At 42.1% G+C, this 24,873-nt stretch overlaps 1 protein-coding gene across 1 annotated transcript in view; it reads right to left on the bottom strand.

Annotated features, from left to right (window-relative positions):
* The window catches only part of FSHR (follicle stimulating hormone receptor), a 191,581-nt gene that overhangs the window by 62,281 nt on the left and 104,427 nt on the right, over positions 1 to 24,873 (bottom strand). Inside the window, exons 3-4 of the mRNA XM_006014720.2 lie at positions 24,484 to 24,558; positions 23,978 to 24,052 (exon numbers count right to left, since the gene is read on the bottom strand). Of these exons, the coding sequence (XP_006014782.1) occupies positions 23,978 to 24,052; positions 24,484 to 24,558 (150 nt within the window). The remainder of the gene's footprint in view (positions 1 to 23,977; positions 24,053 to 24,483; positions 24,559 to 24,873) is intronic.

Here is a 24,873-nt window from a genome sequence, read left to right as displayed (position 1 = left end):
CCCGCGTGCAGCGCGAAAAAGGGCTCGGGGCACTCCCGGCCCGCACAGGAGCAACTTCCAGGTGCTCTCTGTTTCAAACAGCTAGTTGCCTACTAACCTCTCAGTCTCCTTGGCTGGATCCCCTGCATCAGCCTAAGATTCAGGTGTTTAGGTGTTTCCTCCCCTGCAAGGGACTCCCACCCAATCCCCAGGCTTGCCTATCTATTTCACATCTTCTTCATTCACCTTCCAGGAACATGCTCTGTTTCACAGTCGATCTCTTCCTCTCCCCAACTTCTTGATACATATGCTACTGGAATTCCCATTGTTATGGATTCAGTGATAATGCCCTTAATCTCTAGGTTTAAAAAAGTAGCTAATAATAAACAAGTTGATTGTTTGTTATGCTTCCCTGGATTGCTAAAGTATGTATCTTATATTGAATACTGTGTTTCATACAAATACATAAGTTATAAAACTTAACATAACTTATTATTATCTGTTGACAGAGACCACATAAGACAGTAGTCAGTCCAACTTGGAGGACATATCTGTGCAGGCTGAACCACTGCCTTTCAAAATGATGAGCTGCAGAATTGGGGATGTCATGATAGATATACTTTGTTTTTACGAGAGTATATCTTTAAAAAACATAACATAGATTGCACTGAGAGATTGCATTATGATGATAAGGGCCAGAAAGATTTTTCTTTTAGTAAGTCATATGACACAAGATCTAAAAACATTTTGTTAGAGCATAGCCCTGTCTAGACCTCCTCTCATTACTCAACCAGCAAATCTCTAGAGGCCTATAAGTGGGTAATCTTGTTAGAATGTAGATAATCCAATTGACTGAGTATTTTTCCTGCAGGACAGTTTTGTCAATATATTTACCATGTAATGTATATGTTCTCTGTATCTTACCTTGAAATAAGTGTCTCTTTCAATCTATGTTATACCTGAATGCCATCGACTATACACATAAACAACTCTGTAGCAACCTACTTCTCCTCAGATGCTGATGGCTGAATTCCACAGTCGTAATTGTCTTTTTTTAAAAAGTCTTTACAGAATGAGGAGTTTTTTTCTAAAAGAAAACCCACTGAATGCTTCTGGTTGCTTAGTTGCAGATACAGTCAAATTCTACTCTGATTTACACAACGTCTGCAGGACCCACCCCCCTAAACTAACAACAAGGTTTAACACATTAACTCAATGCAACAAGTGACTTCTAGAAAGGACATAGCTTTCTCATCCCTTAACCATAATTATGATATTATATGATTTTATTGTTATACATACGTGTATAAAGATCAGATCAGAAGTTTTTTCTAAAATACAGAAGCAGTCTGAAATTGAGTAAATCATAAGGAAGCTAAGATTGGATTAACCTTTAAAATAAAAAGCAAACACTGTCAACCAAATCGTCAGACAGAGTGATGATTTTACACACTTGTTTATACCAGAGTAAATTGCTGTATTGCCAACAAAAGAAACATAGAAAACTATCCCTTTTAGGCTTTTTTTAATCTGACCACTAAAGTGCAGAAGTAGTTGTCTCTGTTCAGTGTTTCTGAACTGGGAGGATTATAGGAACTCATTAGCAAGGTGAAGCATCCAACAAGGTAACTTTGCATGAACAAAATGCTTGGCTATCTTCAACTTCATACTCCACAGGGGATAAAGTTTTTTCCCTTGACTAAGGAAATGACCAACCAGACCCAATTTATTAGGCAAAAATATTCTTCTTCATATGGCGTCAGATATCAAATTTGAAATCTATGAGCAACTGTCTAGTATTATCGCTCAATGTGCAGATTCCATCTACCCTGTCTGGGCATTTGTAAAGATTAAAGCTTTTGATTAAGTGCTGTACTGTTTGTTGGACACTGCATTCACATGGGCTGTACAAGATGTTCATCTTGTGAAGTGTTGTTTTGAAGGGTCCATAGCCAGATCTCAATCTGTTCAACTTGACTCACATTTCTCTGTCACGGTTGTGACCAATGGCGGAACTGTTTGGTGTTGCTATAAAAACACCGTAGGAATAGCTATGACCTTTCCCAGCAGTTGTTCCACTCCATTGCTGCTTATAGGTTTGATCCCGTAGACCCAGTTTTTTCTAGGAACTTGTGGGCTTCATGTACAAATGGTTTACGACTTTTAAGCCTCTTAAGCCTCCATCTATTCAAGCCCTCAGTTAACAGTTGATGGAGCATGTGATCTTCATCATCTCTTGCCTCTATTGTCAGTAATGATGTTAGGGTCTGTCTTCTTATATCACTTTCTCTAATGCCCGAGAGTACAGGAAGTAAATCTGCCTGTTATGAGTTTCAGTGCACTGTTTCAGTGTCAAGCTTTTAGTGACAACTTCTGGACCATACAGGAGCACAATATTCTGCTGGAGCATATACCTTTCAAGTGCAATGGTTCTGAGCACTTTGAAGTTGGCACCCCATATTGTGCTAGCTAAATATCTTAAAGCAGCTACCATGAGGCAGCAGAGACTTTACTGCTGACCTTCTGAATGCAGTGTCTGTACATGAAGGAATGGTCTAATGTGACCCCTAGATAAGCTGAGGTATGCTCATGGGGAAGGATGTGGTTGCCTAACTCTGATATTCATCTTGCTTGTGGCTTGACAATTATCCAGGTGTAAGAGTGAAGATACTGATTTCTTGATGCTCAACTCTAAGCGCCACTTGTGGAGATAGTCAGAGATGAGTTCCATGTCAGTACTCAGTGTCTTTTCCAGTTTTGTCATGTCTATTCCTTGGGCTGTTAGGGCAACATCATCAGCATACATGTATCACTCAGATGTTCTATGCAGAAAGTCTGAGGAATATTCATTGAAAAGTACTGGTGTTAGTACTGACCCTTGGGGGGCTCCATTCTTCAGAGTTCATACTCTGCTTTTTTCTCCTTTGCTAGTAGTGAGTTTTAACGATTTGCTGGAGATCATATTCATGATGAAAGCACATAGCTTGTGGTCAGGTATCAACGAGTGCACTTTACATTTGAGGCCTTGATACCATACAGTCTTGATGGCAGCTGTGAGGTTGATAAAGACCATGTCTGTTTTCTGCCTCATTTCAGATCCATTTTCTATGTCAGATATAAGTAATGTAACTTGGTCAGTGGTATACCAGTTTTTCCAAAAGCCAGTTTGTTACTTTGGGAGTTGGGGGTCAATGATGTTCTCTATTCTATTCAGGATTAAGAGCTCCATGAATTTGTATGTAACACAGAGTAGTGAGATGGGTCAGTAGCTCTTTGGATCCTCTGATGGCTTACTGGGTTTCAGGATAGCAATGATACTAGCTTCTCTCCATATTTTTGGTAGTCTATTACTTTCTAGACATTTATACATGAATTTCTGAAGCCATCTTTTCATTGTTGTTTCGAGCTTGGTAACACATTCTGGGAATATTTTATCTGGTCCAGCAGCCTTATTAGTCTTGATCACTTTAATACCTGTGTTGAACTTGTTGTAAGAAATGGGGGTGGTTAAATGAAGGTTGGCAATTTAAGTTTGTCACCAGTCAGATGTCTAACCATTTGTGCGTGTTACTTGCTTGGGTTATTGTACTTGCTGTTGTTGCACAGTAATTTCACAATGGAATTTGCTGACACAGGGCAATGTCATATTTGGTGCCTTTGCCTGGAAGGCAGTTAATGATGCACCATGTGTGTTTGCTTGAGTGGATCATATCTAATCTTTCTATAGTAATAAGCCATTTCTCCTTTTTGCCTCCTTTTGCCAATGTGGTAGCCAGCTGTTTGATAGTTCTTTTTGTGGTTGCAGGATCATTGCATTGCTTGGTGATATTCAAAAGCTGTTCATCCCAGAATGGCACATAATAACTTGTATAATCTCTAGGTACAGAGTTTAGCTATTTCAGTTAGGCAGTTGGTAAATGTATTGTAGTCTTGATCATTGCTGGGTTCTGATGGTTCCTCTAGTTGGTTTGCTCTCTTGTTGGTCAGCCCGAAAATTCCATCTTGGAGCTGGTCTGGATGGTGTGGGCTGAAAATCATATTGTCAATACTGATGAGTTAGGGTCTGTGCTGGGATGATGGAAACTGGTCAAGTACTTTCTTATTGGTATTTTACTCAAGTTGCCCTTTCACCAGGTAAGATCTAGGTGTGTCTGAATGTATCATCATTCAGAGTGGAAGGTATGTGGCTCCTTCTGGTCATAGATGAGGGTTCTATCATTCAGGCTTGCCCAGAGACAAAGATTATCTCCATTGCTACTGTTTATGGAGTATCCCCAATCTTGAGGTTGACAGTTGAAGTCTCCTGCATAAAAAGTCATATAGTTATAGGCAGGAATGTGATTGACAGCATGGCAGAAGGTGATTTGTATATGTTGATGATGATTATGTCATTGACCTCCATTCTATTGCACGCTGTGAGAACTTATGTCCCTTGGTAGTGGATGGCAGGTCCTTTCTGATGAAGGTAGCAAGGCCATGGATCCTGCTGGCTAGAGTCTGCAAGGTTGCAGCCTGAGAGCTTCATCTTCCACAGATGTTCTATATGTGTGTCTTGTAGAAGGACTGCATGTGGTTTCATTTCCCTGGTGATGTGTTCCAGCACTGATTGCTTGAGCAAGGTATAGTCTTCAACAGTAAGTTGAAGAACAGTCAAGCTTTCCTCTCATAGATAGGTGAGATTGCTCTTGTGCATCCTTTAGTTAGTATTTCAAAATTGGAAAGTATAATGTATAAAATTGGAAAAATTGAAAGTCCAATTGCCTTGGTAGTGACTTTTAGTTTTGCTTTACAGCTACTCACAGTCACTATCATCCCCAGAGGGAGGTTTTACGGAATGTCAGTGCTGTAGGATTTCTTTGAAGGCAGGAACTGGATGTCAGAGTTAGACATGCAAGTTGATTTGAATTTATTGCAGGGATCAGGGTTTAGAATCATAGAATCAAAGAAAATTGGGGTTGGAAGGGACCTCAGGAAGTCATCTAGTCCAACCCCCTGCTCAAAGCAGGACCATCCCCAACTAAAGCTTTGTCTAGCTGGGTCTTGAAAACCTCCAAGGATGGAAATTCCACTACCTCTCTGGGTAACCTGTTCCAGTGTTTTACCAACCTCCTAGTGAGAAAATTCTTCCTAGTATCTAACTTAAACTTCCCTTGCTGGAACTTGAGACCATTGCTCCTTGTTCTGTCTTCTGCCACCACTGAGGACAATCTAACTCTGTCCTCTTTCAAAGCTCCCTTCAGGCAGTTGAAGGATGATATTAAATTCCCTCTCAGTCTTCTCTTCTCCAAACTAAATAAGCCCAGTTCCCTCAGAACTCATGTACCCCAGCCCCTGAACCATTTTTGTTGCCCTCTGCTGGACTGTCCAATTTGTCCACATAATTTCTGTAGTGGGGCGCCCAAAAATGTCTAACTCTGTCCTCTTTCAAAGCTCCCTTCAGGCAGTTGAAGGATGATATTAAATTCCCTCTCAGTCTTCTCTTCTCCAAACTAAATAAGCCCAGTTCCCTCAGAACTCATGTACCCCAGCCCCTGAACCATTTTTGTTGCCCTCTGCTGGACTGTCCAATTTGTCCACATAATTTCTGTAGTGGGGCGCCCAAAAATGAACACAGTATTCCAGATGTAGCCTTACCAGTGCTGAACAGAGGGGAATAATCACTTTCCTTGACCCGCTGGCAACACACCTACCAATGCAGCCCACTATACTGTTAGCCTGCTTGGCAACAAGGGCACACTGTTGGCTCATATTCAGCTTAATGTCCACTGTAAACCCCAGGTCCTTTTCTGTAGAGCTGCTGCCCATCCAGTGGGCCCCCATTCTGTACCAGTGCATGGGATTGTTCCGTCTTAAGTGTAGGACTTTTCACTTGTCCTTGCTGAACCTCACAAAATTGCTTTTGGCTCAATCCTCCAATTTGACTAGGTCACTCTGAATCCTAGCCCTACCCTCCAGCCTATCTATGATTCCCCCCAGCTTGGTGTCATCTGTAAACTTGCTGAGGGTGCCCTCAATGCCATCTTCCAGGTCATTGATGAAAACATCGTACAAAATCAGCCTCAGGACCAACCCCTGGGGAACTCTACTTGATAGCAGCTGCCAACTCAACATTGAGCCATTGATTACTACCCTCTGATTCCAACGCTCCAGCCAGTTTTCTATCCACCTTACACTCCATTCATCCAGTCTTCCTTAGCTTGCCTGTGAGAATGTTGTGAGAAACCGTATCAAAAGCCTTGATAAAATCAAGGCATCCACAGAGCCATCATCTCATCATAGAAGGCAATCAGGTTGGACAGGCATGACTTGCCCCTGGTGAATCGATGCTGATTTTTCCTAGTCACCTTCTTCTCCTCCAAGTGCTTAGAAATTGATTCCTTGAGGACCTGCTCCATGATTTTTTCAGTGACTGAGGTGAGGCTGACTGGTCTGTAGGTCCCTGGATTCTCCTTTTCCCCCTTTCTTAAATACTGACATAATGTTTTTCCTTCTACCAGGGCAAATGATCGTCACTGGCAGGGAGAAGGCTATAACTCTTTCCCTTCCTGGTAGCAGTGACTACCTGTGAGATTGAAGGCAAGGTGTACTTATAGACTAACTGAATCAGAGATGTATAAACTCTCATGTGCCACACAGTTCATCAGATACAAGACTGAAGAAAGCAAGAGAAGGAATTCCAAAGTAAAACTCAGCAGTAGTCCACATGTCTGACTGCATGTCAAGAAGTGAAACTAGTCCTCCCTTTCTTCCCATCTGCTGAGGACAGGTGAGTGATATTTCTTATACTTGCCTCTGAGGATAGGCCAGGCAGGTCCACTATTCATCCCTTCTCTCCATGCTTTACTACTGTGCAGATGACTGATGTAAAATGTAGATTCATTCCAGTTTATAGGCTGGTACTTGGGCCACTCTTGTGGGACATGGGGAATACCCTCAGAATACACCTTAAGGAAGTCATCAACCTAAGTTCAATGTCTTACTCAGATTGAGGGGTTTCAAATCCCCATCCTTTAGCCATAAGGGTGTGATCTAAACAATGAACTATGAACTAGGACAGGTAGGCACATTCATCAGCCCTCTCCTTGAAGCTATTCCACTATACAGACAGGAAGGCAAGATTCAGGGAAGTAGGAAAAGAGCATAAGAGGGAGTCTGATTTTGTAGCGCAGTGGCTTCCATGTTAAATTAGTAGGTGGGAATTCTAAGTTCTTATCTCTTCACCAAGCGTTACTTCTGGGGGGTGGTTTTGAGCCAGTGGCTGGCATGTAAACATGTTATCAGCCCACATAGAAGCTGTGGGTATGAAACCTCTTTGGCAGAAGAGCGTATTGAACACAGATTTCCTATCTCCTGGGTACGCATTCTGAAGGGCTCCAAAGCACTCATTCAGGAAGAAAGACTTTATTTCAAAGGGATCTGGATTCCCTCAGACTGAGGAACTGACAAATTCCAGCCAGTAATAGAAAAAAAGCCATTTATATTTTGTTCTGTATTACTTAAGAGTTCATCTCTGGTCTGGCCTTTTAATCGAGCATTCCTTTATGGCTCATATTCTAAATTGTTTTTCTTGTAGAAAAATAAGTTGATTTTGTAGCTTGTTAGCTAGATCCCTAACATGGGACAGGACAATTGTGAATCTCTTATCTCAGGGATGTTAAACTCATTCATCTCCACAACCTAGATGAGGGTAACTGGGCTGGTCTGTGGGCTGGATTGAGCTGTACCAAAGCCAGCACATAGGGGTGGTCTGGTGGGGTGCTATACACAATGTGCACCCCATGCCAGCTCCCTGTGCTGTGTCTAATGCTTGCCAGTGCCACCGTGGGGATTGTGCTGCAGGCAGTGCTACACTGGACTGGTCCTGCATGCTGGCTCTGGGGATGGTCCAGATTGGGCTCCAGGCTGTCTGTGCATGCTGGAACCGGAGCAGAGGAGAGGTCTGGTGGCACACCCTATGCAGCGCACACACTGAGTTGAAAGCTTGTAGGCCGGACCCATGGTACTGGGTCCAGTCCACAAGCCAGACTGGATCCATTGGTCCAAAATCCAAATGACGGAACATAAGGTTCCACGGGTTGTATGTTTAACTCACTGCTTTTATCTGGATGGTAGTTTACTGAGAAATCCTTTAAGTCTTTGCAGCTGATGCATGGCTTGTTCAGTATCCACTTCAACTTCTTGAAGCATTTTACTTGTGATGTTGACATCATAGTATATCATGCCAGAGTACCAGACTGTACAGGAATGTCTAGTTGAAGATTTTGGGAGCAAGCAATTTGGAATCACTTTGAGTTTTGGGTCATGTAGAGTCTGCAGAAACAAACAGCTTGTAGACTTCAGGAAATTGGTATATCACAATCATATCAATTTGGCTTTTCCATCTTATTCACTGAAGGGTTTTTCCAAACGAGTTGATCACACATTGGCATGTTACATCCCAGGCTTATGACAAGGCTACAAAAAGGGATAAACATTTTGAACCATGAAAACATACCATGCCTTCAATGCAGCAATTAGTGATATAATTGACTGAGGTTAAAATAAGGTGGGTTGTATGGGACAAAAAGCTGTTGTTTCTTCTGAAGTCTGCTGTTCACCTTTCATATTTGTTGCATTTTCACAGATGCGTTAAATCACAAAGTCAGATTCACATCTTTTTTAAGTGTTCAAGAGAACTTCTGTTATTCAATTGATAGTAGAATCTGTCACACATTCAAAAATACAACAAAATGTTGTTTGGAGAGATGTCTTCTCACCTAAGCTGCTTTTGCTGCAGAAGGAAATCTAAGAATCATTGTCATGTGCTCTTGTTTACTAATATCTTGAGTACAGTAAAATATAAGTAGATAATCCTCAGCTACCTTCAAAGCAGAAATAATTTAATTCTTAATCATGTTCACAAAAATCAGAATGATCTTGTTTTGAATTTTTTTTGCTCAGGCAACCAATCCTGAATTTTCTTTGAGGTAATTTGTTGGACATATTTTTTTCAACTCCACAAATATCAAAATTCTCAAATTGAGGGACGAATGGCTTGACTGATGAACCTCATAGGGAATATTTTCTATTCCATGTAGCCTGATCAAACCAAAAGCCTTTTTTCAAAACAGTATGCCAATGTTCTATAAGAGAATTAATATGGATCCTGCCTTTGTCATCATTCATATGACTATTCTTTTGTTTAATTTCTTAGCCTTTATGCACATCATCACTGTTCATATGATATGCTAAATTCTCATGTTTCACTAGTATATGCAATACATTTTTCAGTTTTGAACAATATTACTGTCCAAAGCAAAAGCTCTTAAACCAGAATCCTTTCATATCACTTCTTCTGCCATGGACCTCCTTCCCCTACTGTGTCCTAAAGACTGATGCAGAACCAGGTGACCCAGCCCCACAGTGACGGCACACTGACTCCCAGCCTGCTCTGCAATTACCCCCTCTTTGTGGAACCCCTGATGACCTATCACAGAGTCCCAGGATTCCACAGAACACAGTTTGAAACCCACTGAGTTAAATAATTGCAGAAGAAGCCATAAAGAGAATAGGTGGAAATGGAAGACAGAAGCCAGTTTCATTTTACCCAGTCTCTGTATGAATGCTGGATGAACGTGGGAGAGATGAAACAGATAATGATTTCTTCTATCATTATCCAAAAGAAAATCCCTCCAATTTGTTTGTACTTCTCCACACTCTATAACCAAAAGGCAAAATCTGCCATTATTGAGTGCTTGGCAGGATCTTTCAGAGCATTAGGACTCAAGAGATTCCTCCTCTGTGTATTCCTCCACATCCCTTGAATAACTGTGCAATGCATCAAGTTTTTTATTGCTCAAAGACATATCCACATTTACAGAAGGAGCTACCTTGCTACTGACATTTTCTTTTTGTCTTCTTCCTGATGCATCACAATTTTTGACATTACAATCTGTGGCAGTATGGCTTGAAGGGGCATTGTCTATCGGGTTCAGTAGAAGTTCATCTGAGCAGAAGTCAAAGGGGTACTGTTCGATGTATAGCTGGTTAATTCCCAGAGAAGTTAAGTTAATAAAGCTGTAGCCTAATTAAACAACAGCTCTTTTACCTTGTTTTTCTTTCTGTCTCTGAGACAAACACTCTGAGTAGAGACTGATTAACTTAACTTCCAACCTACATGGGGGCCAGTGCTGGGTCACTCTGCTCCAGGAGAAGCATGTGGAAAGGACTGTGACTCAGGCAAATGTAATGAGATTTACCAAGGTGCCCATTAGGTAGTGTAGCCTGCTCCTCTATCATGTGTCCCTGTTGGTACACAGACTGGCTTGGGTAGGGGGCAATCAAGGTGCTCATCCACATACAAGGGCTGCGAAGGTCCTTGACCTTTGAGGACATTACGCAGAAGAGTGCTCTTGGGCATGTGCTCAAGGCTTTTCTAAGGCAAGTCATTGCCTAATTTGAGAGATTTATTTCACTCTGAGGAGAGTGAGTGAAGAATACTTCACAGCAGCACTTTTCAGGTACAGCTCTGAGGTTCCTTGGCTATTTCTACACTGCCTCAGAGCTGTACCTGAAAAGTGCTTGCTGTGAAGTACTCTCCATTCACTCACTTTCCTCAGAGTGAGATAGATCTCTCAAACTAGGCAATGAATTGCTTCAGAAAAGTCTTGAGCACATGCTCAAGAACACTTTTAAGGGCTTTGTCCTAGGCATGCTAACTGGTGAGCACTGAGGCAGATATATTGCCTCATTCCTGGGATTTGGATCAAGTGGACAGGAGCAAGTAGGAGAAGAGTGCTTTATGGTAATACCTCCAATTTGGCAAAGAGAGGGCATAGGTATCTCCTTGGTACTCTTCTGCATCCCTCTCTTATGGAAGGTCCTATGGAAGGACCAAGGACTATGCGGGTATCAGTGCTAAGCATCATGCCCTAACATCTCACTGCAGTAAATCTAAACACCCGTGTATTTAAGAAGTATGTAATTCATGATTGTGTCAGCTATCAGAGAAGTCATATCCTGATGGCACAAACATGGTGCTGGAAAGCCTGAAACAGTGGAGTTTTGTTATTTATGTAGCAAAGTATGTTTCACACTATAATGTAGATGCTTCCCGGCTGATGCTACAAGGTTCCCAGCTTTCTTTCCCACCGGGCTTCAACCTCCTCACTCTCATTTCTGGGATCTGTCTCTGGCCCCTCATAGTTACTTTGCCTACCACAACTTGATGTTATAGGTTCATAGGGAAGCTACCCAAGGAGACAGATATGGAGTTTGGGGTGGGTTCTTGTCTGAACGCAGGCCTTTCTGAGCTTCAGTTCACTTTTACTCTAGCTTGGTCCTGTGGCTCAGGGTCCACTGCACAAGGACCCTAGGTTCTCATGCCCCAGCTCCAGCTCAGCCTCCTGTGGGCTCTGGGCCACTCAGCCCTTAGTTATGTCCCCTTTGCAGGCATGGGGTTTACACCCCCCTGGTCCTGCGGTCAGATATGCCAAGTCCTCTGATATGCCACAGTCCTCCCTGTTGCAAAGTATTGGGCTACAGCCTGCACACAGCACACCAGGGCTCCAGTGCCCTAGCAGTATTGTAAACTGAGTGTCTCTGCTGCATCCCAGTGGCCTCCAGTCCACCCCTTACAGCAACCTCAACCTCTGGTGCAAATGTAATCAAAATATGAGTGTCCACTCTTAAACATCAAGCTTGCCAAATGCAAGCTCCTCTATTGGGGTTAATTCTCACCCCAGAATCAAAGAAAATTAGGGTGGGAAGGGACCTCAGGAGGTCATCTAGTCGAAATCCCAGCTCAAAGCAGGACCATCACCAACTAGATCATTCCAGTCAGGGCTTTGCTGAGCCAGCTCTTAAAAACTCCCAAGGATAGAGATTCCACCACCTCTCTAGGTCACCTATTCCAGTACTTCACCATCCTCCTAGTGAGAAAGCTTTTCCCAATATACAATCTAAACCTCCCTTGCTGCAACTTCAAACCATTGCTCCTCGTTCTGTCATCTGCCACCACTGAGAACAGTCTTGCTCCATCCACTTTGGAACCCCCCTTCAGATAGCGAAAGGCTGCTATCAAATCCCCCCTCAGTCTTCTCTTCTGCAGACTAAATAAGCCTCTCCTCATAAGTCATGTGCCCCATCCCCTAAACCATTTTTATTGCCCTTCACTGGACTCTCTCCTACTTGTTCACATCCTTTCTGTAGCGGGGAGCAAAAAACTGGACACAGTACTGCAGTTGTGCCCTTACCAATGCAGAATAAGGGGGAATAACTACTTCCCTTGATCTGCTGGCAACACTGCTACTAATCCAGCCCAGTATGCTGTTAGCCTTCTTGGCAATAAGGACATACTGTTGACTCATATCCAGCTTATTGTCCACTGTAATCCCCAGGACCTTTTCTGCAGAGCTGCTGTTTAGCCAGTGGGCCCCAAACCGGTAGTGGCGCATGGGATTCTTCCATCCTAAGTGCAGGACTTTGCATGTGTCCTTATTGAACCTCATAAGATTTCTTTTGATCCAATCCTCAAATTTGTCTAGGTCACACTGAATCCTAGCCTTACCCTCCTGCATATCTACTACACACTTCAGCTTCGTGTCATCCATTAACTTCCTTAGGGTGCAATCCATCCCATCTTCCAGATTGCTAATGAATATATTGAGCAAAACAGGCCTCAGGACCAAACCCTGGGGTACTCCAGTTGATGCCAGCTGCTAACTAGACCTTGAGTCATTGATCACTACCCATTGAGCCTGACAATCCAGGCAGCTTTCTCTCCATTTTACAGTCCATTCATCCAACCCAAACTTCCTCATCTTGCTTGCAAGAATGCTGTGGGATACTGTATCAAAAGCTTTGCTAAAGTCAAGATGCATCACATCCACTGCTCTCCCTGCACAGAGCCAGTCATCTCACCACAGAAAGCAATCAGGTCAGTCAGGCATGGCTTGTCCTCGGTGACTCTATGCTGACTGTTCCTAATCACCTCCTTCTCCTCCAAGTGCTTAGAAATGGATTCCTTGAGGATCTACTGCCTGATTTTTCCAGGGACTCAGGTGATGTTGACTGGTCTGCAGTCATTTGGATCCTCCTTCTTCCCTTTCTTAAAGATTGGCACAATATTTGCCCTTTTCCAATTGTTAATACAAAACGTGCAATGCACTTATCTCATGTTACTTGTAATGTAGGGTCTCTTCAACCTTTCTGTGGTACACAGCCCTTGGTCCAGGCAGTCCTTGTCTCCAGGTGGTCTGAGCTGGCTCTACTTTGGAGCTCTGCCTCTGGGGGCTCCTACAGCCAGACTGTCTCTTCTGGGCTAAGCCCTGGGCATTTGAGCCTTTCCCTGGTTACCTGACTCTCTACTTTAACCTCAGGGCTGCCAATCACTGCTTACACCCTTGGTGGGTGGCCATCTTATTTATATCCCTTTTATCATTAAGTCTGTTCAAAGGGGCTGGGTTGGCTAGCAGGCCCTAGGCTTCCTCCTCTTTCTCAGTAATGTGGCAGGGGCCTCATTATACTCACATAATATCAGTATTCTTACCTATTTTTTCCTTAGATCCAGTTACATGACTACAATACTGTTCTGAAAATGTGACACTTAAATCCTTTCTTTCTTTTATGTTTAAATTATTTAAATCAGGGGCTGGACACACCCACTGTAACACAGCATCAAAAAAGACCTACATTACAACTGCGAACTAATTTTGGAAAGAGTAGAGAGGTTTGAAAAGTCATTGCTACATTATTCAGCAGACAGCACATCAGCTTACTATCCTTTCCCTAATGAGAGCTAGATAAATGATCTTGTACCCCTGAAAAGGTCAACAAGTTCCCATTTTAAAACAGGCTGCTTCCTTGGCAAATACCCAGGAAGGCCAATTAACAATTCTATCCTCTGCTTGAGAAAGAGCAGTGAGGGAGCTCAGGATGAGTCTTTTTAATTCTAATTTCTAATGAGTCTTTCTGGGACAGATGACCCAGAGGTTGCATCCAGATGTGCGTGGATGTCTGGTTCCCTGGGGACAACTAGAAGCACAGCACCTTGGGTAGTGTATACTGCTGCTATGTGTGCTGCTCTGCTCCGCTTTTATTTCCTGTGGGGTTTTTTGACCCTTGGATATCCAGGGGTCAGAAAAACCCTCCAAGCTGCTCCCTTGTGGCACAGAGAACAACGGAATGTGCAGTATGTGGTGCTGCAGACGTGTCTACGGTGCCACATACCAGACACCTGCATTCATCTGGACGTGGCCAGAAGGTTTATTATAGTTCAGTACTGGACTTTTCTTAGGCATTTTATGATACTCTATGCCAACAGGCTGCATCAGTTTCTGGTATCATCTATGGCTGCACTTGGGAATTTATTTGTACTTAGTGACATGCACAACAGCATATTAATATTTAATATTTGGAAGAAGTAACGATTTCATAGATTGATGAGAACATTGAAAGAGCTAATCATAGTTTCTTTCCTGGCTATAAAAAAGGCTACTAGTAAGAGTGTTCCAATGCAAATCTCATTAAATTGACGGGCTACTTTGCCCTCCTCCATCTCAGGTATCAACATTGATATTTTTATACTGTCTTTTGCAAACTGCCAATGAATACCTATTTTTATTTTAGCTTTTCTGAATTGAACTTTATAACCCACTGAAGGGGGATCTTAGGAACACAAGTATTGCCAAATGGATCAGACCAACAGTCTAGTATCCTGCCTGAAAGCAACCAGTACTAGAATCTTCATAACATGGTGTAAGAATCTTGGAAATGGGTATTATATGACAACCTGTGACTTTCCTGAGTTCATTTAATTAGTGGCTCAGTTATATTGTAATGCATAAGAGCTTGTTATCTTTCCCCTTACAATTTTTAGCCTGCCTTAGATATTTGTAGATATTCTCTTTATCTATGGAGGTGTCTACTCCTTTTGTGAAGGCTACAAAGTTCTTTGCCCAAATGTATTATGTGGCAGGGAGCCCCTCAGTTTGATAATATTTTTACACAATGTATAAGTAGTTTTAAATTTCTTGCTGGTCATTTTTATTGAACATTCCATTATTCCTGTAACTTGAGATGGCATTCTGAAAAAAGCTGAGTTATTTTCTGTCAGGCCTTATTTTGTGTATTACTGTTGGGTTTTCTCTGATCTCTGGTTTTCTCTTTTCTGACCTGGACCTGGTCCAACTCTTGTAATTAGTTAGAAAGGCACATTGGATTCCAGGAGCCACAATGCTTCCCATTTCATTGTTGTTTATACTCATGCAAGAAACTTATTTAGCTTAATAAAACCAAAGTTGAAGGGCCACATGACTGAAATTTAAAAATACAGCAGGGTAAACATCAAGGAGAGAAGTGAACAATTTTAATCAAAGGACAAGGTTGGTACAGGAGCAGAGGGGAATAAACTGACCGTGAATAAATTTAGGCAGAAATGAGAAGGTGGTTTTTAACCATCAGAGGAGCTGGGTTCTGGAACAGCCTTCCGGTAGGAGTAGCACTAACTAGCTTTAAGCTGGAGCTTGATCAATTTAAGAAGGGGAGTATATGAAATAGCAAGTCTCTGGTAGCAGGAGATTGAATTCACCAGAGGTCCATTCCATTCCTACATTCCTGAGAGAAGGTAAAAAAGCCAGAAGAGCCTGGTTTGTTTTGTTCCTCCTATCTCAATTAGCAAATACAATTGGCTGAAGGAAAGAAATGAAGACTTGGTTAGTCCAGCTAAGCTGCCTCCTATAGTTGGATCTTCTATTTCTGAAGGTCATAGTAAAACAACTGCTGCTGAATTTTTGCACAATAAATATATTTAAATATTTTAGTCAATGAGTGTAAAGTGTGAAATGATAAATGCTTCCAAGGAGAAGATTGTTTTTCTCTCAAGTGTATGCCATACAAATTCTTATATTGCTATTTTTCCTTAATCAATGTCTCATGAATAATGTTTCATGAAGAAACACGCTGTCCTTGGTTAGTATTAAACTACCAACATGTGTGAAAGCTTCATGGCATCCCATCCTAACCTTCAAACAAGCACCGAACCTTGCTAAACTCATCACCAGAAGCAAGCTTCCTACAGCCCAAAACACACAGAATGGATCCAGACCAGGTCATAATAAGAAATGCAAAACCTGTCAACATATCTCCACCCCCACCCCCACAATTACAATACCCTGCAAAAGAACCATCAACATTCCTGTATCTTACAGCTGCAGAAATGTAATATATCTCATCCAATGCACCAAAAGCCCTGATGGAAAATATGTAGGAGAGACCAAACAACAACTGCACACCAGAATGAATGCACACTGAAAATCTATAAAAGACAAGAATATCCAAATACCAGTGTTGGGGGAGAGAGGCACATTTCTCACAAGAAAACTACTCTCCAGTCTCTCAGTTCTAATCCTCAAAGGGAATTTACAAAATACCTTTCACAGTTGAGCCTACGAACTTCATTTCATCAAACTATTGGATACAAAAAATCATGGATTTAGGCATTGGATTTATGACACGTTATAATCTGCCTAATATCTATCTGACTCCCCAGGTACCTTTCCACTATTTACCAGCTACATTCATTCCCTACCATCCCCCTCTCCTCCCACCTGTCTGTCACCCACTGACTGGGGTTGAAGTCAATTTACATCTTCACTGACTGGCTTTCTCGCATGCATACCAGCCTCTGGCTTCTTTACTATTCATTCCATTCATGAAGAGCACACACCAACTGCAGATGCTTTCTCAGCCTGACAAAGGATATTTGTACCTGAAAGCTTGCAAAGAGTTTTTCCAATTATTTGAATTGGTCTAATAGAAGATATCAGATTTACCCAAAGAACCTTGTTTGCCTATGCCCTTAGACCAACATGGCTACAACCTATACCTATTGCAAAGCATAATATTTATAGGAATACTTTGGGGGTTGTCTTATGGAGTGGCTTGCAACACAGAGGGCACATCTACAAGTGTGCTTTAATGCGCATTAGCCTATTTTAAGGCTCTTTAAAGTGTCACAAAAAGGGCTCTTTAGCTAATGCATCTTGAAATAGGCTAATGCACATTTTTCTAGTACCCCACAGTGGAGGGTTCCTGTACACAAGCATGGAGGCTGCTCCGATATGCTGTAATTACAGAGCATCAGAGCAGACTTGATTAATTGAGTTTACTGGAGTGTGGTAATTACCAGACTCCAACAGCCTCCTGCATCTCATGTATCAGTGCCCCCATGCTTAAAAATGTTGGTGGGGGCACTTGAAATGAAACTCATCAAACAAGCTTCAGTTCAAGTGTCCCTGCTGCCATTTTTAAGCATAGGGATGCTAATACATGAGAAGCTGCAGCACTTTAATTAGATTGGCTCTTGGAGCCGCTCTAATTAAAGTGCCACTCCTCCCACCCCCAGAGCACGTATAAAAGTGCATGCAAGTACTGGATATAATGTGCATTATCTAAAGCACATTAATGAACATGTAGACACACCCAGAAAGTTACAAATAATCAAAATGGCTTGAATAAATTATTATAATGTTGGTCCAGATTTTCTAGTGGACTAAGAGAGTATATCTCCAGGGTGCTCCACAGATTTACATGTGCTATCTGGACCTGTCTTCATGCTAAGTCTGGCCCTTTTGATTGAAGAGTCATCACAGTAAAAGTTTATAACAACTGATTACTGCTCAGTGCAAATATTTGCAATTTAAATGACTGTTGAGAAATATTTCTCCCCCCATTAAGATCCAATAATCAGTCTCCCAATGAGTCAAAAAGGAATTGTGAAAGACACTCCTCCATAAGGAATGAGATAAAAGTTATAGGAAATAAAGGAGTGGAAAGAGATAAAATAATCTGATAGTAGGAAAGGACCACCCTTGTGATTAACATCACATGATGTGTCAGGCTTTGACAGATGTGTTGGGGGGACAACTAGCACAACAGCCAATTCTCTACAGACAGAAATCAGGAATAGTTTAATGGTTTTTAGTTCAGTTTCAAAGCATTCATAAATGTAGATATTTTCTTAATTAGATGTGACTGTCTTGCTACTGTCCCAGCTGGGGCATAATCCAGCACCCAGTGAAGTAAATGGAAAGACTCCCACAGACTTCAACAGATAATTAGATTGGGTCTAACCTTTTCCTGAAGTATCCTGTTTCATTCATTTAGATTTTGAAAGTAAGCGAGAACAGTGTGCCAGTATCTATGCAAAGACAGATGCTTTTTCATTTCCATACATCAGTTAGTAGTCTTTGGAAAAATGTGCTCTCTCTCATGTGCTGTTTTTCTCTCTCTTTTTGCAGGCATTGCTAAATATACAACATTTGGCATAGGTGCTGTGTGGTATATGAAGCTTATCCTGAGGATTTTATTCATGGCAAATGGCATATGCTTGCACATACACAGCCATCTACTATGAAACACAAAAGGGCACAAGTTCACAGAGTGATATGTAATGTCTAGTATGACAGGTAAAGGAAAAAGGCAGATAACAATTGAAACTCTGGGCTTAATCTTTCAGGGTGCTTGTAGATGGGTGGGGAGGCTGCTCTGACATACTGAAATTACAGCACATTGAAGCAGACTCAATTAATTGAGTCTGCTGGACTGTGATAAATAGTGTGCTCCAGCAGCTTCCAATGTCTTGTGCATCAGCACCCCTGCACTTTAAAATGGTGTCAGGGGTGCTTTAACTAAAGTTTGTTCAATGAGCTTCAGTTAAAGCAGCCCACCACCATTTTAAAGTGTGGGGATGCTGATATATGAGATGCTACCCTAGAAGCTTGTGTAAAAATGCCCTCAGTTTCCAAAGAACACATATCTGTAGTCTAAAAAAAGATTTGATTCATCATTTGCATTGATAACTCCTTATTCAGCCTTCTGACACTCATTTAGTCATAGTTTATTGAGGATGCACCAGATATTAGATTGGAGTGTCTATCTAGATTAGAAGCCCAGAGGGTTTCAGCGTGCAATGCTGAGCCCTGCAGCTTTTAACCCCAGAGCCTGGGTACTGGTCCAATGGCTTCTCAGGCCCATTGCATCTTACCATGTGTCAAGGTAAACAAAGTTTCCTGCTGTCATCAAGGACCCCTGCCTGGGGCAATCACCAACTCTAAACCCAGACTTGAACTCACAAGCTCCCCAGCAGCAGCTCAGCACACAAACTCCTGAGCCAGACAGCAATAGCAAAGCTAGCCCCATCCTAACCTATCCACCCTAGGGCTAGGGACAGACATTCAAAAAGCCTGAGCCTAAATTGATTCAATCTTTGCAGGTTAATTTAACCTGGCTAGGCTGAACCCATTTTTAACCATACAGACATCCCCTCTAGACTGAGGAAATGCCAGCACATGCCTGCAGTGGCTCAGGCTAAAAGCTGGGGAGCACTAGAGCAGCCCTCCTTTCCCTTCTATAGTGCTGAGCTAAGGGGCAGGGTGTGGTCAGGCCCTGGCAGGATGTTCTTATTATGGAGTCCCCCCCAGCTGCTGATAATAGAGCATTTATTTACACAGCAGGGAGTTACACAAGGAGTTGTTAGCATTTATCAGCCCATCAAACAAAACGAAAGCTTCTCTCATTAGTTCAAGCTCTTCTTAATCAACTTTTTCCAGGACATTACTAGATACCCGTTGATTAGCTCCAAATAGCCCTGAGCCAACACTGTCCTGTCTGCTTTTGTCCTGTCTCCCACAGCATGGACCATAGCCAGCATGTCGTATGCTAGGTAATGCTGAGAAGTGTCTGTGTAAGGCAAAGGGGAGGAGGGAATCCCTGCTTGAGCAGGGAGCAGGGTAGGGAGGAGCAAGAGGAAGCCAGGCAGATGCCACTGTACCTTGCTCTCTGCAAGAGCTCGAGCTAGGGAGCAGAGGGGCGAGGCCAGCCCTGGTGGGATAGAGCAGAGAGCAGAGCCCCGCCCAGGGTTGCAAAGCATCTGGGATGCAGGGGGACCCTGGCTTAATCTAAAACAGGAAGGGGTCTGGGACAGACATTGCATAAACTGGTTTGACCCAAATCAGTCAAGTCTGATACTACATTCAACCAGGTTTATCTCAGACCAGTTTCAGCAATTTTCAAACTGGTTTATGTGCACTGAACACAGCGGCAGACTGACAGGGGAGGGGGCCATGGCCCCTGGGCAGAGGCAACCTGAGCAGGGTTCGGGGTGCATGGCAAATTAGCCCATGTGGGGCCCCACCCCCACTCGGATCCCAGACCCCAAGAAGCTGCTGCTGCTGGCAATGCTGGCGTCGGTGGCGGGGGGGGGGGGGGGGGGGGGGGGCTGGCACAGCTTGGCTCAGCTCTGCGCTGCTGCTGCTCCACCCCACTCCACAGGGCCCCCCCAAAGCACAGGGCCCGGGACAGTCACCCCGTTTCTCCCCCCATAGGGATGGCCCTATGGGGGTGGGGGGGAGGGCACTGGCTGGGCCCTTCAGAATTCTTATCTCGTGACATGGCTTTAAGTATGACAGTAAGACAAAGAGAATCAATTAAAAACAGGAGAGTGACAAGAGAAAAGCATTCATTGATCCTTCATACAAGTATGGATAATGCTCCCTGTACTCTTTCATCTACACTTGAACCCGTTGCCCCTTCTCTTCCCCATTCACCAGGTCCATACTTTATCTATCTTTCTGCCCTTTAACTTCCCTTGCCACCATCCTCTCCCATACCTTCCTCCTCAACCTGTCACTGACCTCTGGCTACAAGCATTTTTGGTTTTCTCCCAATCCTTTAAAACCTACTTCACCAAGTACCACCTCTATTTCCCCTCAGCCCTGACCTTACCTCCCTCCTTGACTCCTTTATCTTGTCACTTTTCACTCTTCCTAAGTGCTCCATAGTGGCTGTAGTTATACCCATCCTGGCTTCTGGTGGTTTTGAGCATCTTTCCACCTCAGAATTTTGCACCTGCCATTACAACAGCCCTGGACAGCTGTGTATATAGTGTAAAAGCCGCATTATCCAGCACCTTACAAACCATCATGCTCTATTAACTGGCATGCCAGCTTGTAAGGTAAAAGCAAAACTGGAAGTGTCCACTGTTGCACTGTATTTTGGGCAGCTGTGCCTCCACACCATGCCAACCTCAGTACTGGAGCATGCACTTTCAAAGAAAATAATGTTAGCCCATTGTAGTATGATCAAACCAGGATGAGGTTCTCTTTTTTATACTAGGTCCATGTAGGTAGAACACTACTGATTTTACTGGGATGGCTCCTGATTTATACCAGTTTGAAAGGAGAATTAGGCCCTTTGTTAACTATTTCAGTGCTACGTCTTTGAACACATGGAGATTCAGTTGCTCTTTTGTAAGAGGTAAAAAACAAGAATCCAACGAAGCTCATAACCTTAGCTGCTGTTCAAGGTTGCTGAAATTTAAGCCTACTGCTGATAGTTCCAAGGGATTGTTTTGGTAGACAGAAATAAGTGGGCATGAGGAAAATCTGGTCAGACCCCTTTTCCTCACCCAAATCTCAGGGTCCAAGTGCCAGAAGTGGGTGGTGATGGAAGAGATAACATTTCTCCTCTTTGATGCAATAAGATTCCTGTACAGGAAGAATTATTTGATGTCTGGCTATGCTGCCTCCATGAGAAGATCTAAATCAGACAGTAAGTGGGAAAGGCTGATTGTACACGAAGTGCAGCACTAGGTCGAACTAGGATTAATAAGAGCATCGTGAATCCATCATAGGAAAATGCTTTAATGAGTTGTCCTTGTGTCACTAGCTGGGTTACACTTGAAGTTAGGCAGTGGTTTGGGGAGACTTAAAGAACAAGTGATTTGGAGTGTGGGGCTTCCTTTGTCTAGCTATAGGTAGACAGTTGTTGTCTCATTCAGCTGGATACCCCTGACGTTATAGTCCTTGTTGGGGCAACAGCTTGGTATATTCTTTGTCTGATTAGCACCATGCCTTAACAGCAGGGACGGCACCTTGGGTAATACATTTTTCTTTAAAAAAAACAATAAGCTCTTAACTGATTATAAGTGCTTCTAGCAATTGAAAATGATGTGCTAAAGAAATACTTTCTCAGTTCTTATCTTAATAAATAAATAAAATAAAACCCCTGGTGTAATTTAAAATTCTGGACCAAGTGAAAAGAGCACAGTTGGTAGCAGGAATTGAAGGTGACAACAGACCCTGGATTTCTATAGATTAGATAAATCTGAAAGAATTAAGTGACATTAGCAGAATGAAGCAACATGACAAATTTTAAAAGCCACAAAATGGAATTGGAAGATTATAGTTGGTAATGATGGGGAGCTGCAGTGTGTGAAAGTGTTGTTGAGACAGAACTATAGCAGACTGAATGGGAAAGAGCAAACTGCAGCTGACTGACAATTACTGCAACTGGATACGAAGGGTAGAGAATATAGTGCAAAGCTTATTTAAAGATCAGTAGAGAATTTTTTCCCAATGTGAAAGGTTAAAAGTTAAGGTAAAGGAGAAACATACCTGCCAATATACAGTGTTTGGAGTAAAGAAAAATCAGACCAAAATGTTTATACTTGTTTCTAAGCACATTTCTTTGTTCATGAATTAAAAACAATACTCTAGTTTTCTCAGTGAAGTGTGTAAGATTCTGATGAACTGTTCTCATTTTTCTTTCTCAGTTAGTTATTGGCTGATGAGCATGAAACTATACAGTGAGATTACATTGGCTCAACATTTGTAAATATCTAAATATGATTCATTAAAGATAATATAGAAATCTCATAGTACAGTGTCTCTAACCATGTTTCAGTTTATCATGCTTTTAAATAATGACTGATCGGGCAGCTTTAGTGATGCCACAGCTCCAAAGTCCAAGCTTAACTTAAAGCATGACAGCTTCCACTAGAACAGAGACCTGTGAGACAGAAAGCTCATTAAGGGGATGGCCACAATGGCTTTCCTGCTGGCATACGCCTAGAAGGCCAATGCAACCTGATGGAACATAAAAGAAGGACCTGAGGAGAGGGGTGGAGAAGGAGAATATTTCATTGGATAATCTAAACCCCACTCAAGCAACTAGGGACCAAAGGTAGGAGGAGGTGCCCTTTTAAGTTCCAACCTAAACCAAAGCTCCATATAAAGAAATGCATATTGAGTATGATTAAAGAAGTGATGTTATCTCTGCAGAAGCCTCTGGTGAGATCAAAGCTGAAAAACTGCATCCAGGGCTGATATCTATTTTGTATTTTGTAGAAAGAGCATTAAAAACCAGGGAGGGTTCAGAGTGGAAAGCTACAAGAATGATTTGAGACTTACTCAACCCTTATTTCAATGCCCTCATGCATGCAGCTTTTTGAAGAGAAAGTCATGAGGTGACTTAACTACAGTATATCGGGAGTGTATCTCTCATATCCAAAAGCTGTATATTTTATCAGACTAAGCCAAGATAAAAGCTGATGGCTAGTAGTGAAAACTAGAAAAAATCAAACAGGACATAGGGCACATATTCTCAACATTTAAGATTAACGAGTGGAATATATTACCTAGGGCATGAAAAAGTTAACGTGACATCTTGGAGTATCTATAGCTGCACAGCAAAGACCACCCAGGGAAGTTATTTAAGCTTGCAGTCACAAAATACAATCACAGTTAAACAGCATCCATTAGATTTCATTTGTTTTTAATACATAGCAAAGAAGAGAAATTAGCAGTTAGGTTAAGGTCACATGCTAAAAGCTGCAAAAATATTTTTGGATAACACTCTATTTTAAGGATGGTTTTAATTATCACTGAATTGTGATGGCATTCCCAAGGGGACAGATGTGGCAACTAGGGTGCTGTAGACTGCATTCCTGATGAGAGGTGCTATTTAAATGAAAATAAAATTATACTAAACACCAAATAAATTCATATTAAAAGGTTTTAATCATCTGACGCAAAGCACAAACGAAAACCATTGCTGAAACACTGCCATTGTTGGAAGTAAGTAGAGTGAACATATTTATGGACATTCATATGAAAGAGGAAAGAAACACATTCATATCATTTTGAACAATTCCCATAATAGCAAATGCAAAAGTTCTTACAGATATTTGAGGTTAGGAAGATTCTGGAAGGCATCTCGGTCAATGTACACAAGGTTATTCGCTTTCTCAATTCTTCTGTGAAGGAAAAAAAAACAAATGTAAGAGCAAATGGACCAATATATCAATTTAAAAAATACATATAAGAAGTGAAATACATCCTGGGGTTCTTCTGATGGTGAGAAGGGAGTAGCAAATTTATGTAAGTTCAAGAGAACACCAGCAAAGGGAATCCCAGACTTCAACCCCTACATGATATTCCCAGTGGTTTAAGGATGTGTTTTATGTAAGAAGAAATAGTTTTGAGGAAAATAGGTAAATGTGATTGGGAAAAGATAGGGAAGGTGAGATGAGGAGAAAGGAAGCCAGTGGAAAGGAAGAGCCTCTGGATGCCTGCATACATCTGAAGTTTTCAAAGTTTACCTGTGCTGAACCACCAGCCTTACATACCTGGCTATCACTAGCCATTACACTGATACACTTTGATCTTATATTGCTCATATACTTACATCTCATGTAGCTTAGGGAGGTTGGAAAACACACTTGCTTCAACAACTTCTAAGACATCATTCTGTGAGATCTCTCTGTGGAGAAAAGGAATAGAGGTATTGCTTGTAAAAAGGAGATGATGTCAGAGAAGAAGGAGTATTTTGCACAAAGAGTCAATGGTAATTTTCAGCCTTAGATCCTAAAGCCCTTGACAGAGGAAATCAGTATCTCATTTTACTGATAAGGAAATGGAGATTCAGGAAAATTAAGGCAGCCTTGCCAAACAAGTGTCAGAGTCTGAAATAGAGCCTGGTCTAATGACTTATCCACCACTCCAGGCTCCTCACAAATGGCTTATATATATTTTATATCAATCCCTGCACAGGTTACATTATACAGCAGATCTGCCT

This window comes from Alligator sinensis, unplaced genomic scaffold, assembly GCF_000455745.1.
Source record: "Alligator sinensis unplaced genomic scaffold, ASM45574v1 scaffold131_1, whole genome shotgun sequence".
NCBI classification, from domain to species: domain Eukaryota; kingdom Metazoa; phylum Chordata; order Crocodylia; family Alligatoridae; genus Alligator; species Alligator sinensis.
The sequence above is the reverse complement of the archived record's forward strand: the minus strand, read 5'-3'. Positions and strand labels throughout refer to the sequence as shown.